The sequence below is a fragment of the Phoca vitulina genome, unplaced genomic scaffold (assembly GCF_004348235.1).
Source record: "Phoca vitulina isolate PV1807 unplaced genomic scaffold, GSC_HSeal_1.0 scaffold7, whole genome shotgun sequence".
NCBI lineage: Eukaryota > Metazoa > Chordata > Mammalia > Carnivora > Phocidae > Phoca > Phoca vitulina.
Genome location: NW_022589710.1, coordinates 7,897,807 through 7,914,223, shown reverse-complemented (window position 1 = coordinate 7,914,223; position 16,417 = coordinate 7,897,807). Strand labels below are relative to the sequence as shown.

Genomic DNA, 16,417 nt, shown 5'->3' with positions numbered 1-16,417 from the left:
CCCACATGCCCATGTAAGTATTTGATTATATATCTGTAGGAATTAGTGAAGATTGAAACAGCAATGATACTACCTAAAATTGCTAGTTTCATCCTTGCTTAATAAAATGGATTGGATTGGATACTATCGTGTATTTTTTAAAAGTTGATTAGCCATAGCGGTGCCTGGCTGACTCATTTCGTAGAGCATGTGACTCTTGATCTTAGGGTTGTGAGTTTGAGCCCCATATTGGGCGTAAAGCCTACCTAAAAAAAAAGTTTACCAGCCATAGACTATTTAATATATTCTATCTTTAAAGGAATAAATTAGGGACGCCTGGGTGGCTCAGTTAAGTGTCTGCCTTCGGCTTAGATCATGATCCCAGGGTCCTGGGATCAAATTTGCCATTGGGCTCCCTACTGAGCAGGGAGTCTGCTTCTCCCTCTGCCCCTCCCCCCTGCTTGTGTTTTTTTTCTCTCTCTCTGTCAAATAAATAAAATCTTAAAAAAGAATGATTAAAAAAATGAATAAATTAGCTAAATAATTAGCTACTTTTCATAACTTACCTGGAAAATTGCAACTTGTAAGGAATGCAATACTTCTGTTATAGTGTTTTATGATTTCGTTAAACCATATGTATTTGAAGTTGTTTAGAAATTCTAAGTACGATGTTAACTTTGTTTCTTTCTTGAAAGCCAGTATCATTTGTTCTGGTGGTCCTGTAAAATTTTATTTATTTATTTATAAAGATGTTATTTATTTATTTGAGAGAGAGAGAGAGAACTGGGGGAGGAGCAGAGGGAGAGGGACAAGCAGACTCTGTGCTAAGTGTGGAGCCTGACATGGGGCTTGATCTCATGACCCTGAGATCACTCCCTGCGCTGAAATCAAGAGGCTGACGCTTAACTGACTGAGCACCCAGGTGCCCCCAGTGGTTCTTTTAAAAAGAAAAAAAATTTAATAGAAAACAAACACTGATCCTTCTTCAATGGTTATACTATAACTTATAATTTTCAATTACTATTGAGAACCTTTCTCATTTTTACAGTTCTAAGAGACAAACAAGGTACTTTCTGAAGCAGTTTTATCATTTTTTTGCACAGATACTTACAAGAAGATTAAGATTTCGGTTGGAACGTGCACCTGGTGAAACTGCATTGATAGACAGGACTGGTAGGATGTTGAAGATGGAACCCTTAGCTACAGTTGAATCTCTGGAACAGTATCTCTTAAAAATGGTGAGTTTCCGGGCGCCTGGGTGGCTCAGTTGGTTAAGCGACTGCCTTCGGCTCAGGTCATGATCCTGGAGTCCCGGGATCGAGTCCCGCATCGGGCTCCCTGCTCGGCAGGGAGTCTGCTTCTCCCTCTGACCCTCCCCCCTCTCATGTGCTCTCTCTGTCTCATTCTCTCTCTCTCAAATAAATAAATAAAATCTTTAAAAAAAAAAAAAAAAAAAAAATGGTGAGTTTCTTGGGGCGCCTGGGTGGCTCAGTCGGTTAAGCGGCTGCCTTCGGCTCAGGTCATGATCCTGGGGTCCTGGGATCGAGCCCCACGTCCGGCTCCCTGCTCAGTGGAGAGCCTGCTTCTCCCTCTCCCTCTGCCTGCCACTCTGCCTACTTGTGCTCTCTCTCTATCTCTCTGTCAAATAAATAAATAAAATCTTTAAAAAAAAAAAAATGGTGAGTTTCTGGCAAGGCTGTGGTGAAATAGGCATTCTCTGCTATGGGGTTTAACCCTTTAGAAAAGTAGTTGGGGAAGTATGTTTGCAGAGTACGGTAATGCTCTTTGACCTTGTAATTCCATTTTTTGTACTCTACTAAGAAAATGATCTTTAAGCACTACAGATGCTTTCTTTCTTCATTAAGGTGTTTATTAGAGACATTTGTAATACGGAAATCATGAACAAAACCTTAATGCCAGTCAATAAAAGGAATATCAAGCTGATAATTATTTCCATTAATTTGAATATTGTGTAGCTATTAAAATGTATAAAGACCAATAAGGAAAAAAATTTTGGTATAGTATGATCAGATGTTGTTTTACCCTGTCTGTTGAGATAATGGAGTAAAGAAATACTCTATGATATTAATAGTAGGGTACTTTGGTTGTAGAAATTTGCGTTTTTCTGTTTTTTCCCCAGATATTCTTTTTTTAAAAAAAAATTTATTTGAGAGAGCGTGCATGTGCGGCAGGAAGAGGGGCAGAGGGAGAAGAGAGAATCTGAGGCAGCCACCCTGCTGAGCATGGAGCCCGCTGTGGGATTTTTCCCAAATATTCTTCAATGAGTATTTGTTGCGACAAAATAAGTCACATTGGGGCAGCTGGGTGGCTCAGTCGGTGAAGCAGCTGCCTTCAGCTCATGTCGTGATCTCAGGGTCCTGGGATTGAGCCCCACATCAGGCTCCCTGCTCCGCGGGAAGTCTCCTTCTCCCTCTCCCTCTGCCTCTATTCCCTACTGCCGTGTTCGTGCTCTCTCACTTGCTCGCTCTTGCTCTCTCTCTCTCATAAATAAACTCTTAAAAAAATAAGTCACATTAAAGGGATAGGAAAAAGTGGGCAATGCATTTGAAAATAGCATTATTAAGGTGAGTGTCTTCCATATTTTCTTTGGTATAGGTAGCAAAGCAGTGGTATGATTTTGACCGATCTTCATTTGTTTTTGTTCGGAAATTAAGAGAAGGCCAAAATTTTATATTTCGGCACCAGCATGATTTTGATGAAAATGGAATCATTTACTGGATTGGGACAAATGCCAAGTAAGTCATGCTGTTTAATGCAGAGTGAAAATATTCACCTGAAAAAAAAAATTCTAGGTAGTAGAATAAAATTATTAACCACTCTGAGTATCCTACAGTTTAAGGAATTTTGTATTATAGGTTAAATATAACACTATCTCATTTACTTTTTATGAAGAAAAAATATATAAATTGTCAATTTTAGGATTTTAAAAAATACGATTTTATGTGAAAAAAAGTTAGTATGAATAAATGGCATTTATTTTAATAGTGTTAACTGCTAATTTTTTTTCTTTTATTTAGAACTGCATATGAATGGGTAAATCCAGCTGCTTATGGACTTGTAGTAGTAACATCGTCAGAAGGAAGAAATCTACCTTATGGCCGCCTAGAAGACATACTAAGTCGTGATAATTCAGCTTTAAATTGTCATAGCAATGATGATAAGAATGCCTGGTTTGCCATAGATCTGGGTCTCTGGGTGGTACCATCAGCATATACACTTCGTCATGCTCGTGGTTATGGAAGGTCTGCACTGAGAAATTGGGTTTTCCAGGTATCCAAAGATGGACAGAACTGGACTTCTTTGTATACCCATGTTGATGACTGCAGTCTCAATGAACCAGGGTTAGTTGAGGAGTCTTTGCAAATTGAAAAACTCAATAATGAACTTTGTTTATTTTTATAACTGTATGCTCTTAGAGCTCTCTTCTTTGTGAAATATTGAAGCAAGATTTTCTTTTTATATTTTATTTTTTTTAAAGATTTTATTATTTGAGAGAGAGAATGAGAGAGAGAGAGAGCACATGAGAGGGGTAGGGTCAGAGGGAGAAGCGGACTCCCTGCTGAGCAGGGAGCCTGATGTGGGACTCGATCCCACGACTCCAGGATCATGACCTGAGCTGAAGGCAGTCGCTTAACCAACTGAGCCACCCAGGCGCCCAAGATTTTCTTTTTAAAAACATCACTTGAGAGGTGCCTGGGTGGCTCAGTTGTTAAGTATCTGCCGTCGGCTCGGGTCATGATCCCAGGGTCCTGGGATCGAACCCTGCATCAGGCTCTCTGCTCCGCGGGAAGCCTGCTTCTCCCTCTCCCACTCCCCCTGCTTGTGTTCCCTGTCTCACTGTCTCCTCTCTGTCAAATAAATAAATAAAATCTTAAAAAAAAAAATCACTTGCTACTATAATTTAGGTATTAATTTGACCAAAACTTTTAACAGCTTTAGATAAAACATTAGTAGAACACTGAGCCTATTTATTTAAAAAGAAATTGATACATAGTTATATATGTGTATATATAGCATACTAAACTCCCCATACATGCACATGATATATGTGTATTTTCTACAAATTAACGGTTGCTATTGCTGGTTATAGAATTATGGCTAACTTTTAAATTTTCCTTATTTTTATATGCTCTTTTTCTAAATTTTATATATTGCTCGTATATTATTTTTTTTAAAAACAAAGTATTATATTCCTTTTTAAAAATTTTATTTATTTGAGAGAGAGTGCGCATGCAGAAGGGGCAGAGGGGGCGGGAGAGGGAGGAGTCCATGCTGAACATGGGGCTCAATGCTGCCAATCCCATGGCACCGAGATAGCAACCTAAACCGAATCCAGGAGTCTGACACTCAACCAACTGAGCCACCCAGGTCCTCCAAAAGTATTATATTTCTAAAAATTTTAGTTCTACTAAGTTTTAATAGAACAGTGTGGCACATTTTGAGGGGAATATAGGGCATGGAGTTAAATTACTTTCTGCATTTCATGTGGTATGGACGGAGCTCCTTAACATTTGAATTAATAGATAATATTTTCAGGCTTTAAATTTAATATTTTAATATATATATCATTTTAAACTTCGCATGAATTTTGGGCACCTGGGTGGCTCAGTCGTTAAGCGTCTGCCTTCGGCTCAGGTCATGATCCCAGGGTCCTGGGATCGAGTCCCACATCGGGCTCCCTCCTCGGTGGGAAGCCTGCTCTCCCTCTCCCACTCCCCCTGCTTGTGTTCCTGCTCTCGCTATCTCTGTCTCTGTCAAATAAATAAATAAAAATCTTTAAAAAAAAAAAAAAAAGATTAAACTTCGCATGAATTTTAAAAAGTCTTTTTCATCACAAGCATATCTGTTACTCTTAAATTTTCTTGTCTTATTTCTTTGGATTTTATTGATCATAAATCATTTAAAATTATGAGTCATTAATCGTATACATTTAAACATTTCATTTTTAAGTTATTTTCTTGATGGCTGATTTTCTCCTTTGATATCTTGATTCTTGTGTAACAGACTGTGGAATTCCATAACACCCTGAATGTGGAAGTTCGTTTATTTTTTCTATTGGTCTCTGTTATATAAAAAATCTTCCCCACCTTAAACATCTTTTTCATGTGTTTTAAAACATTACACCATTTTTTCCCTAACACATTCACAGGTCAACAGCAACCTGGCCTCTTGATCCACCAAAGGATGAGAAACAAGGGTGGCGACATGTGAGAATTAAACAGATGGGGAAGAATGCTAGTGGACAAACCCACTACCTGTCACTATCTGGATTCGAACTTTATGGCACTGTAAATGGAGTATGTGAAGACCAGCTAGGTAAAGAGATGATAACAGGGTTTTAACTTATTGGAACAGTTCTCTTTATAAAATGTGACTTATTTATATTTCTTGAATTTCTACTTTATAGGGAAAGCAGCTAAGGAAGCAGAAGCTAATCTTAGAAGACAAAGACGTCTAGTTCGCTCCCAGGTTCTGAAATACATGGTTCCAGGGGCTCGTGTGATCAGAGGCCTTGATTGGAAATGGCGAGATCAGGATGGCAGCCCACAGGGAGAAGGTACCGTCACAGGGGAACTGCATAATGGTGAGTAGGTACTTAGCATTTTTAGTGTAGAAATGGAGTACTTAAATAACAAAGTATTTTTCTTTTGTTATTTTGGGTTAGTAAATGTCCCAGCACTCTGTAGTAGAACTGTATTGATTTCACATTAAAAATGGAAAAGTCATTTACTTAGAATTAAGGGAAATTTTTAATTTCTCTTTTGATTTAGAACTTATTGCTAATATTTTAAAGTGATTAATAAGTTAGTATAAGTTCACTACTCTAAAGACACATTTTCTGCTGCTTTTTTGGGTCTATTCATAAGTTTTCATTGATCTTTAATTTCTTAACACTTTTCTTGTTAGCATGATAGGAATCAGGCAGTAATATTTTTATTCTTTCATAAGTCATGTAGAAGAAAAAGTATTAACATTTTTAGTAACTACTTTTTAATAAAGCATAGAACAAGAATTGTAGCCTCTTCGTTTATTAATAGATTATAAAATAACATTCATAACGTTTCTCAGTCTACTAGCGTTTCTTTGGATTTTAAACTTTGATATTTTATAAGGTAAGGGTTGTTATTATTTAAATCAAGTTCATTTTATAAACCTTTGATGCTGTAGATTTTAGGGAAGGCCATACCCACTTATGTAATAATTGCTCTTAAATTCCCAGAAGCAACTTAAAATGCCTAATTTTTTTCATATAAATACTCAAAAGGCTGATTTATTAGTGGATAAGTTGCCTAGCCAGTAGTGTGTTCTTAAGAATTTTGCTTGCTGTTAAAAACAAAAAGGAGTAAAATGTTCATATTCTTAACTTAAACCAAATTATCTGAAGAGCTGTAATAAAGGTGATAGTGCTTAGGAGAATGACTAACACTTAGTATCTTAATATATTCATGTTCTGTGTGATACAGGCATTTATTTACCTAAATACATTCTTGATTTTATGGTTTTTAAGATTCTCTTCTTTGTATCACCTTACTACTTAATGCATTTCTGTATAGTTACACCATAACTGCAAATTGTTGTCATTATAGCAGGTTTACAGTGAATGAGCAGGATGTGACTGCCAAAATTCATAAAAACCAGTAATAGTTGAGAGGACAGTAGTACCATTCAACCCAGAAATTTTAAATGTTTTTAGACATTTTAATGATACTTAGTTAATACTCTGTTTCCCCTAAATTGTTTGTTTTGGCTTTTAAGTGTGTGGGCTAGTTAGGGGTATATGAATGTAGTTTATTTTTCTCAGGCTGGAGTCAGCTGAAGCGACTGCCTACGAAAATGGGATTCTTAATTTTAGAATTTATTATATAAAAAAGCTTATTTTTGGTGACTGGACTAATGTAGAGGTTCAGAGTTTTGACTGACCAACATGGCCATTCACATTAAGTCTTATTTTAAAACCTTTATGTTAGAAAAGGGCTTAGCTTTCAAAAGTAAACCAACCGTTTCTTTCTTTCTTTAAAATTTTTTAATTTTTGGGCGCCTGGGTGGCTCAGTTGGTTAAGCAACTGCCTTCGGCTCAGGTCATGATCCTGGAGTCCCTGGATCGAGTCCCGCATCGGGCTCCCTGCTCGGCGGGGAGTCTGCTTCTCCCTCTGACCCTCCCCCCTCTCATGTGCTCTCTCTCTCATTCTCTCTCTCAAATAAATAAATAAAATCTTTAAAAAAAAAAAAAAATTTTAATTTTTTTTTAAAAAGATTTTATTTATTTGACAGCGAGAGAGGGAACACAAGCAGGGGGAGTGGGAGAGGGAGAAGCAGGCCCCCCACGGAGCAGGGACCCCGATGTGGGGCTTGATCCCAGGATCCTGGGATCATGACCCGAGCCGAAGGCAGATGCTTAACGACTGAGCCACCCAGGTGCCCCCAAATTTTTTAGTATTTTACTTTTAAGTACTCTCTGTACCTGATGTAGGGCTTGAACTCACAACCCCAAGATCAAGAATCACACACTCCACTGACCGAACCAGCCAGGCACCCCTAAACCAACCATTTCTTTTGGTGGTGAGGGGCAAAGGGAGAGGGAGAGAATCTTAGACAGGCTCCACATCCAGTGTGGAGCCCGACGTGGGGCTCGATTTCACAACCCTGAGATCATGACCTGAGCTGAAATCAAGAGTCAGGCACTTAACTGACTGAGCCACCCAGGCGCCCCAAATATCTTTCCTTTCTAAAGAATCTGTGTGTCAGTGGGAATATCCCTTTTTTTTTTTTCTTGTGTATTCCACAAATATGAGTGCCTACTATGTAAAGATACTTTGTTAGATTTCATGTAAACAATGGTCACCAAAAAAGTATGATTTCCTGCCTTCTGAGTGAAACAGATGAGCATACAATTACAGATCTTGATTGCTGTGGAGTAAATTATCAGTATATTTTTGGGGTGATTAATGCAGTATAAGTGTTATTTTTATTTGGAATTGGTATATGTTTTTGAGCCTTTCCTTTATTCACACTGTTCCATGTTGCAGAAGAGATAGTTAAATGTTGGTTCTTTAGAAGTTATTTCAGCATATGGAATAAATGGGGGCAATTGAAATTTCATCAAAACTAGATTATGTAGATTTGGGGCTGTTAGTTTTCCTCTCATAGAACTCCTATGCAGATAATCCCCACAGGTAATTCAGTATTACTTATACCCCTCTGAGCTTCATCATAAATATATATGAACTTGTTACGTGTGTGTGTGTATGTGCATGCATGGAGTACCTGAGTGTATGGGTGAAGTACTTTCAAACTTTATAAAGGCTTGTTATATTTTTAAAAATACATACATTTTTATGTGTTGTGTTTTTCCCTGAAGTAGTTAGCTTATAACACTAAACTAAGATTGTAATATTTTTATTATTTTCTGTTCTAATAGGCAGTTTGTTTTATGGCTTTTGGAAATTAATTACTGATTTTTAAAAAGCACAAGTATTGTTTTACAAGTACAAGTAAATATACATTGAATATCGTGTTCATTAGTTCTTTGCACGTTATTAGCTTTAGCTTATAGGTTCTAATAAAGAGCCTAGCAATACTTTAAAAATTTTGTTTTTAGAATTTTCTGTGCTTATTCAAATATATTAAACTTAATCATAAGAAAACCAAGTAACCACTGAACTTTGAGAACACAACCGAAATGCTAACTTAGTGTTATTTGAGCTGGTGACCTAAAATTTGTGCAGTAATATGTGAATGTTTTGTTTGTTAATTAGAATTTAGCCCAAACTTAAAAATTAATGCTAAGTCAGAACTTTTTTCTAAGAAGAACGTTCGACCACATAATCATATTTAGCAATTAAAAAACCTTTTATTTAGATTTCATCTGTACTTAACTGAAGTTGTAGTATTTCACCATTTGTATCAGTCTTTTTACAGTTTTTAACAGTTCTTCCCCTTAAAAGACACCCCAATAGATGTAAACATGACCCTTACATTGTTTTCAGATATCAGCAGAGCAAGCAGTTCAGAAATAAGAGACATAAAAGGAAGAATTTAATTTTAGTTGGCAGACCTTAAATGACTATAGAAATTCAGAGAAGTTCAGCACTGATGAAAAGCTGATCCCATATTGTGGAGCTACTGTCTGACACGCTCCTCTCTGCTTTCTGCCGGGTCTCACAAACTCCTGTCCCTTTCCAGGCTGGATTGATGTCACCTGGGATGCTGGTGGCTCAAACTCTTACCGTATGGGCGCAGAAGGAAAATTTGACCTCAAGCTTGCACCAGGGTACGACCCTGATACAGTGGCATCACCCAAACCTGTTTCATCCACTGTTTCAGGCACAACGCAATCATGGAGCAGCTTGGTGAAAAACAACTGTCCAGACAAGACCTCTGCTGCTGCAGGCTCCTCAAGTAGAAAAGGAAGCAGCAGTTCTGTGTGTAGCGTGGCCAGTAGCAGCGACATCAGCTTGGGTTCGACCAAAACGGAACGGAGATCAGAAATTGTAATGGAACACAGTATAGTTTCAGGAGCTGATGTCCATGAACCAATTGTTGTTCTTTCATCTGCTGAAAACGTCCCTCAAACAGAAGTAGGGTCATCTTCCAGTGCAAGCACCAGCACCTTAACAGCGGAAACGGGAAGTGAAAATGCCGAAAGAAAGCTAGGCCCTGATAGTTCTGTTCGCACTCCTGGGGAGTCTAGTGCAATATCCATGGGAATCGTTAGTGTTAGTTCTCCTGATGTTAGTTCAGTGTCTGAGTTAACTAATAAAGAAGCAGCTTCACAACGGCCCCTTAGCTCTTCAGCAAGTAACAGACTGTCAGTGAGTTCTTTGTTGGCTGCCGGGGCCCCTATGAGCTCTAGTGCAAGTGTACCTAATCTGTCCTCAAGAGAAACATCTAGCTTGGAGAGTTTTGTAAGGAGAGTGGCAAACATAGCACGGACTAATGCCACGAACAACATGAATCTAAGCCGAAGCAGCAGTGATAACAACACTAATACTTTGGGGAGGAATGTGATGAGCACAGCAAGTAAGTGAGCTTTTCCTTATGGAACCCAATGGTTTTTCCACTCGGAGGGATGCACAGTAGGGCTTTCTTGGTCAGTGGGTTCTGGCTGCAGTCTTTAACTAGATCATTAACCGTGTTACAAACAACTACGTCAGATTTAGCACTTCAGGAATCTGTTGTTAAGTTCTATAGAATCATGATCTCTTAAGAATTTAGATCAGGTGTGATAAAGAACCTCTTAATCTGAAAGGATAAAAACAGTAACACTTCTATTTTTCACTCTTCTAAGAAAAATTGTTACGTTCAGCTGCATGAGGAAATAGATGACTATTAAATATTGTCATGGTCAATTGAAATCAGAGCATCACACTGGTTTAACTTTGCCTTAGGTCCTAAATTGATACTAGCTTCTGGAAGGCATTTAATTCTAACTTAAGCTAATGGGTTAAAGAAATTCCTTTGGAAAATATCATTGGGAATTAGTGCATTGCCTGTTTCACTTTTTAAAAAAAACAAGGCTTAATTTTTTGAAAAATAACAGTGCTGTACAAACAAGGATTCTTAGTTGGATTTCAGTTGGGTTCCCAAAGTTGTTGCTTTTCAGCCTTTTAATAATTAGTGTTTCATGATCTCATTCTTTTATTCTAAATATATAACCTAGTTTTTCTTAGGTTTATACAATCCCACCAGTTGTACTGATGTGCTTCATTTTTATCTTTAGCTTCTCCTCTTATGGGTGCTCAGAGTTTCCCCAATTTGACCACACCTGGTACCACATCAACAGTGACAATGTCAACGTCCAGTGTGACTAGCAGCAGCAATGTAGCCACAGCAACAACAGTTTTATCAGTTGGTCAGTCCTTAAGTAATACTTTGACTACCAGCCTCACATCAACCTCCAGTGAGAGTGACACAGGTCAGGAAGCAGAATATTCCTTATACGGTAAGTGATAGTTTAAAATACTTAGGTATTTGTGTAGTGATGCTTTTAGTATGTTTTCCGGCTATGTTGTTTTTAACCGTCAATTAGAAAATAATTATCCTCTCTTATTAAAGATACGGCATCTTCATATAAGATGAAAAAACTCTGTGCTGTGGGGGACTATTAGATTATCTGATTATAAGCGGACATCTAGGAACTTTTGTGTCCTCCTTTTTTACCTTTTGTGAACTAATGAAGTTTTATTGGAAGAATCATGATAACAAAGATATTGGACGCCTTTATCAGAAAAGAATAGAAGTGTAAGAGATTAATAAGCTTTGTAAAGTTATATTTTTTGTATGCTATAATGTAAGAAGAAAAATACTCCCCCTGTGTGTCTCCTCTACTCTCAACACTCTGTTCACAGAGCCCTTCACTGCTGGTACCGCTGACTACCAGATGTTTGTGAAGTTTGCCCATACCGAGCAGTGTTCAGACACCCGCTGGGTGTCCTATGGTTTAACTCAGTTGCTCAGCTCTGGCACTGTTACCTACCTGGAATTAGTGCCACATCCCATAGGTAAAGGGCCCCATTCCATAACACCATCTCTCCACCCCTTCAGACACGGATCCAAAGTCCAGGTTGTCATCCGTGCTGCAGACTGGCTATAAATTGGAAGCTTCCGTGACCCTCTCCTCTGGTTTGATCAATTTGCTGGAGTGGCTCACAGGATTCAGGAAAACATTTTATTTACTGGATTAACCGTTTCTTATAAAAAAAGGGTATAATTCAGGAACAGCCAGATGGAAGAGATGCATAGGGTGAGGTCTGGAAGGTCCCAGGCACAGAGTGTTTGTCCCTTTGGAGTTTGGGGACCCTGCCATTCCACGGATGTATCCTTGTCTACCAGTCTGGAAGCTCTTTGAATCCCCCATTTGCGGGGGTGGAGGGAGGAGGTGTTTAGAGGCTTCATGACTTAAGCGTGATTGATTAAATTATTGGCCATTGGTGATTGAACTCATATATCTGGCCCTTCTTCTTTCCCCAGAATATTAAAGAGTTAGGGCTACTGGTTGCCTTTTTTTTTTTTTTTTAAGATTTTATTTATTTGACAGAGACACAGCGAGAGAGGGAACACAAGCAGGGGGAGTGGGAGAGGGAGAAGCAGGCTTCCCGCGGAGCAGGGAGCCCGATGTGGGGCTCGATCCCAGGACCCTGGGATCATGACCTGAGCCGAAGGCAGACGCTTAACGACTGAGCCACCCAGGCGCCCCTACTGGTTGCCTTTTGAAAATTATTGTTAGATGATTACAATTTCCTTTTTCACATTTCTAAAACTGGAGGACTCTTTAAGGGTGCTACTGTATAGGATCAGAGGAATAGCTGCCTTATAAAGTAATTTCTATATGCAAACTTTTACTGTGTTAGATTTTGAGGGACGTGATTCTGTGATATGGTCAAATCTATGAAATAAGGAGCTATTTAAGTGTTCTTATACTCTGATAAAGAGAAGATCATGAGTAAAAAAAGCCTTGACTTCAGTAAATTGTAACATGTGAGAGATGAAATTTCAGTACCTAAAGTAAGATTGTTTTCCTTTGAAAGTAAGCCAAAAGTGGAATTGAAAAAAAAAAAAAAGTGGAATTGATTGTGTGCATGCACGTATGTGTGTACTACCACATCATGTTCATGAGAACCACTCCTAAATTACAGGATGGCACCTTACATGTGTTAGGGATAATATATTTCATCAAATTTAAGATGCCATTATAATTATTTTATGTCACTAAGGAAAAAATGTTGCCAATTTAGCTGTGACTTGCCATTGCCTGTAAGACACGTTCTGACCCCAGAATATTAAAGTGTTAAAAAAAAATGTGTGCTTTAGAAACTAATTGAATATAATATCAGGCCTCTTTCTTCTACTAGCCGTCTAGTAAAAAGTATTGAATTTTAGTCCTGTGTAATTATTAGATTTAAAATATATATATTTGTTTCAGAGGTTTGCAGATAAAAGGTTCTACCAAGTATTTATAAATTGTCTTCTGAATGTTCTTTTGGAATGTGGAGTGTGTAGTGTCTTTTTATCCACAGAAATTTTTTTCCTTTCATATCCAGTAAAACTTCTCCTGCTTTAGTCCCATTATTACTTTCTGTTTTCAGTTCTTGTGCAGAACAGCTTGTCAGCATTTTCATTGTGTGGGACTGTGTTTCTCTGACACAGACTTCATGGGGGGGGCGGTGGGGGAATATGGATAACATGAAAGATGGTACATATATTACTCCATAGTAAATAGGCAGTGTCCATACGTAGTTGTTATCATTAACCTGCCAGGTCACGGAGCTAAACCCAGCCTCTCTGATTGACTTTATTCTGCCTTTTCCCTTATATGATATTTTACAGTTTTTATTTATATGTTCTTTTGCTTTTCTTCTTCTTCTTCTTCTTCTTCTTCTTCTTGGTGGGGAGGGACAGAGGGAGAGAGAGAATCTTAAGCAGGTTCCATGCCCTGCATGGAGCCCAGTGTGGGGCTCAATCTCATGACCCTGAGATCATGACTTGAGCCGAAATCAAGAGTCAGATGCTTAATCGACTGAGCCACCCAGGTGCCCCTCATTTGTTTACTTTTTAAATGCCTCTCTCCCCTGTAAGCTCCATGGGGGCTCAGACCATGTCTGTTTTGTTTACAGCTATATATATCTGGTGCCTAACACAGTTCTTGGCACATAGTCAGGTATTCAGTAGATATTTGCTGACAGAGTGAATGACTCCAAAGTGTTCTCTTCACGCCATGTTATGCTTCCTATGGCTGATGCAGACAATTGTGATAGGATTGTTATTTTTAAACCTAGCCCGTATTGTTGATCTTTTCTATTACGAGTTTGTAGACTTGGATTTAGTTTGTGGTCATCCTTTATCTTGCGTTGTTTTCTTTTTTTTAAAGATTTTATTTATTTTTCAACAGAGAGAGAGACAGCGAGAGAGGGAACACAAGCAGGGGGAGTGGGAGAGGGAGAAGCAGGCTTCCCGCCGAGCAGGGAGCCCGATGTGGGACTCGATCCCAGGACCCTGGGATCATGACCTGAGCCGAAGGCAGACGCTTAACAACTGAGCCACCCAGGCGCCCCTCTTGTTGTTTTCTACCATTCTTGTGACCAACATTACTCATTTTGTATTTGTGGTGGTGGAAGAAGGGTGGGATCACTCAGTGTGGTTTTTATACTTGTCTCTTGAATTTTACCTTTGTTTTGTAAAACCAGTACATGATAACCTTGTAATGCTTTGTTAATTGTGTTGAGAATAAGGTTGTTGGTTTTCTTTTCTAGATTTCCTGGATAGCTGCCGTGCCAGTACTCTGTTAGCTGAGCTAGATGATGATGAAGACTTGCCTGAGCCAGATGAGGAAGATGATGAGAATGAAGATGACAATCAGGAGGACCAAGAATACGAGGAGGTTATGGTAGAGAGTGTCTCCCATTCTCTTAACTAACATAAGATGTTAATAATTGAAATGTAGAGAGGAAAAAGCAAAGTCCTGGTTAAACTTTGAAATAGGGAAATATGGCATGAGTATGAAGAATGTTAATTAAGAAAAGCACCTTTAATCTGAGCATTTATGATTGTCTTTTAAGAGAAAATAAAGTTTATATTTGGAAAATACTAAATGTCACATGCTGATGTTTTAATAGGTTTAAAAGTGTAAAGAACTGCACTGCTCCTAAAGAATATAATTTTCATGTTTTTTTCACAATAATTAGACTATTTTAGTATGTACAGTTTTGTGGGCAGTATCTCTGTATTAGTTCATCAGTCTTTACAGCTATGAGGTAGAGGCATAGAATAAGTAATATGTCCTAGTTAATGAATCAGTTAAGTACAAAAGTGGGGACCCAAGCTTAGGAAGTGATCTAGAACTCTTAATGTTTAACCACTGTGATTGTCTTCAAACTGAACTTTTGCCTGAGAATACCCTTTATTGTAACTTTTTTATTTCTCTTTATAAAATGTTTTTAGATTTTTAAAAATTTCATAAGTTGTTTTTTAATGGGGTAAAGAACTCCCCAAAAATGCTTTTAGTATATCTTACTTAAAAACAGATATTATTGTAGCATATTTCTTGTGAAGGTTCTGTATGATGCATGGTGAATATAAAGCATTCAATTTATAAGTTTTCTGAAGATGGCTAATGAATATGAAGTGTTTTAATGATAGTTTTGATGATAAGGGTTAAGGCTGAATGGGGATGTATATATATGTGTGTGTATATATATATAATATATACACACACAAGTCAAATAATTAGACATGTCTCTTCGTATTTTCTTATTTCAGATTCTGAGACGTCCATCCCTGCAGCGTCGAGCTGGCTCTCGCTCTGATGTAACACACCATGCTGTCACCTCGCAGCTACCACAAGTCCCTGCTGGAGCAGGAAGCCGACCTATTGGGGAGCAGGTAGTATCTTAATGTTTATCTTCCCTACAGTGTATTTTTCCCCCTTTCACAGTAAAGCATCAACCAAAATGCCTAGAAAAATATATGGGGGTTGAGGTGGAGGTGAGAAGCTACCAGATAAACAAAAAGAAATTTCCCTTACTGCTTGGGTTCTGTATTCTAGAAACAGTCCATGATTGCTCTGGCATAATGCATAAAGGAGTTTCTTACTTGAAAGCACTTCATCTTGGCCCTCGGGTAACAGTGAACATTTATTAAAATGATTAATTGCTATCATCTAAGATTTACAGTTTTCAGTAATAGTAGTAGAGATTATATTAGTCTATTAGCTGAACATTTATTGATCTTTAATTATATCCTAGCCATTGTTTTCAGTACTTTCCATGTATTAACAACTAATTCAGTCCTTTCAACAACCTTTTGAGGGTTATTATTAGCCCTAACTTTCAGATGAAGTGATTGGTAAAGGTCACACGTAGAAGTTTTGGATCTAGGACTAAAACACAAACATTCTGGCTACAGAGCTGTCAGCATATATGTCCATTTGATGTGTTATAAAAGCTAATTAAAGGGCGCCTGGGTGGCTCAGTCATTAAGCGTCTGCCTTCGGCTCATGTCATGATCCCAGGGTCCTGGGATCGAGCCCCGCATCGGGCTCCCTGCTTCTCCCTCTCCCACTCCCCCTCTTGTGTTCCCTCTCTAACTGTGTCTCTCTCTGTCAAATAAATAAATAAAATCTTTAAAAAAAAAAAAAGCTAAATAAGTGTTCGGAATATGAGGGGCTATGTGTGTGTGTTTAAGTATATACATAATTGTTATTTATTACATCAGATATTTACAACACTTAAATTCATTGATCTCTTTTTTTTGTTGATAGTAAAAGTGAAGAGGAGAAGAAAATGTTCCTTTAAAAAACTTTCATTATGGGGGCACCTGGGTGGCTCAGTTGGTTAAGCGGCTGCCTTCAGCTCAGGTCACGATCTCAGGGTCCTGGGATGGAGCCTGCGTCGGGCTCCCTGCTCAGTGGGGAGCCTGCTTC

At 38.3% G+C, this 16,417-nt stretch overlaps 1 protein-coding gene across 6 annotated transcripts in view; it reads left to right on the top strand.

Moving 5' to 3' along the window:
* The window catches only part of HECTD1 (HECT domain E3 ubiquitin protein ligase 1), an 86,597-nt gene that overhangs the window by 52,822 nt on the left and 17,358 nt on the right, over positions 1 to 16,417 (top strand). For 3 of the 6 annotated variants that reach the window (XM_032404876.1, XM_032404877.1, XM_032404878.1), the window contains exons 20-28: positions 1,083 to 1,217; positions 2,596 to 2,735; positions 3,018 to 3,341; positions 5,150 to 5,316; positions 5,408 to 5,584; positions 9,184 to 10,020; positions 10,721 to 10,942; positions 14,250 to 14,383; positions 15,256 to 15,378. In XM_032404876.1, coding sequence (XP_032260767.1) covers positions 1,083 to 1,217; positions 2,596 to 2,735; positions 3,018 to 3,341; positions 5,150 to 5,316; positions 5,408 to 5,584; positions 9,184 to 10,020; positions 10,721 to 10,942; positions 14,250 to 14,383; positions 15,256 to 15,378 — 2,259 coding nt within the window. The remainder of the gene's footprint in view (positions 1 to 1,082; positions 1,218 to 2,595; positions 2,736 to 3,017; positions 3,342 to 5,149; positions 5,317 to 5,407; positions 5,585 to 9,183; positions 10,021 to 10,720; positions 10,943 to 14,249; positions 14,384 to 15,255; positions 15,379 to 16,417) is intronic. The other 3 variants (XM_032404880.1, XM_032404879.1, XM_032404882.1) reach the window with 3 other exon arrangements.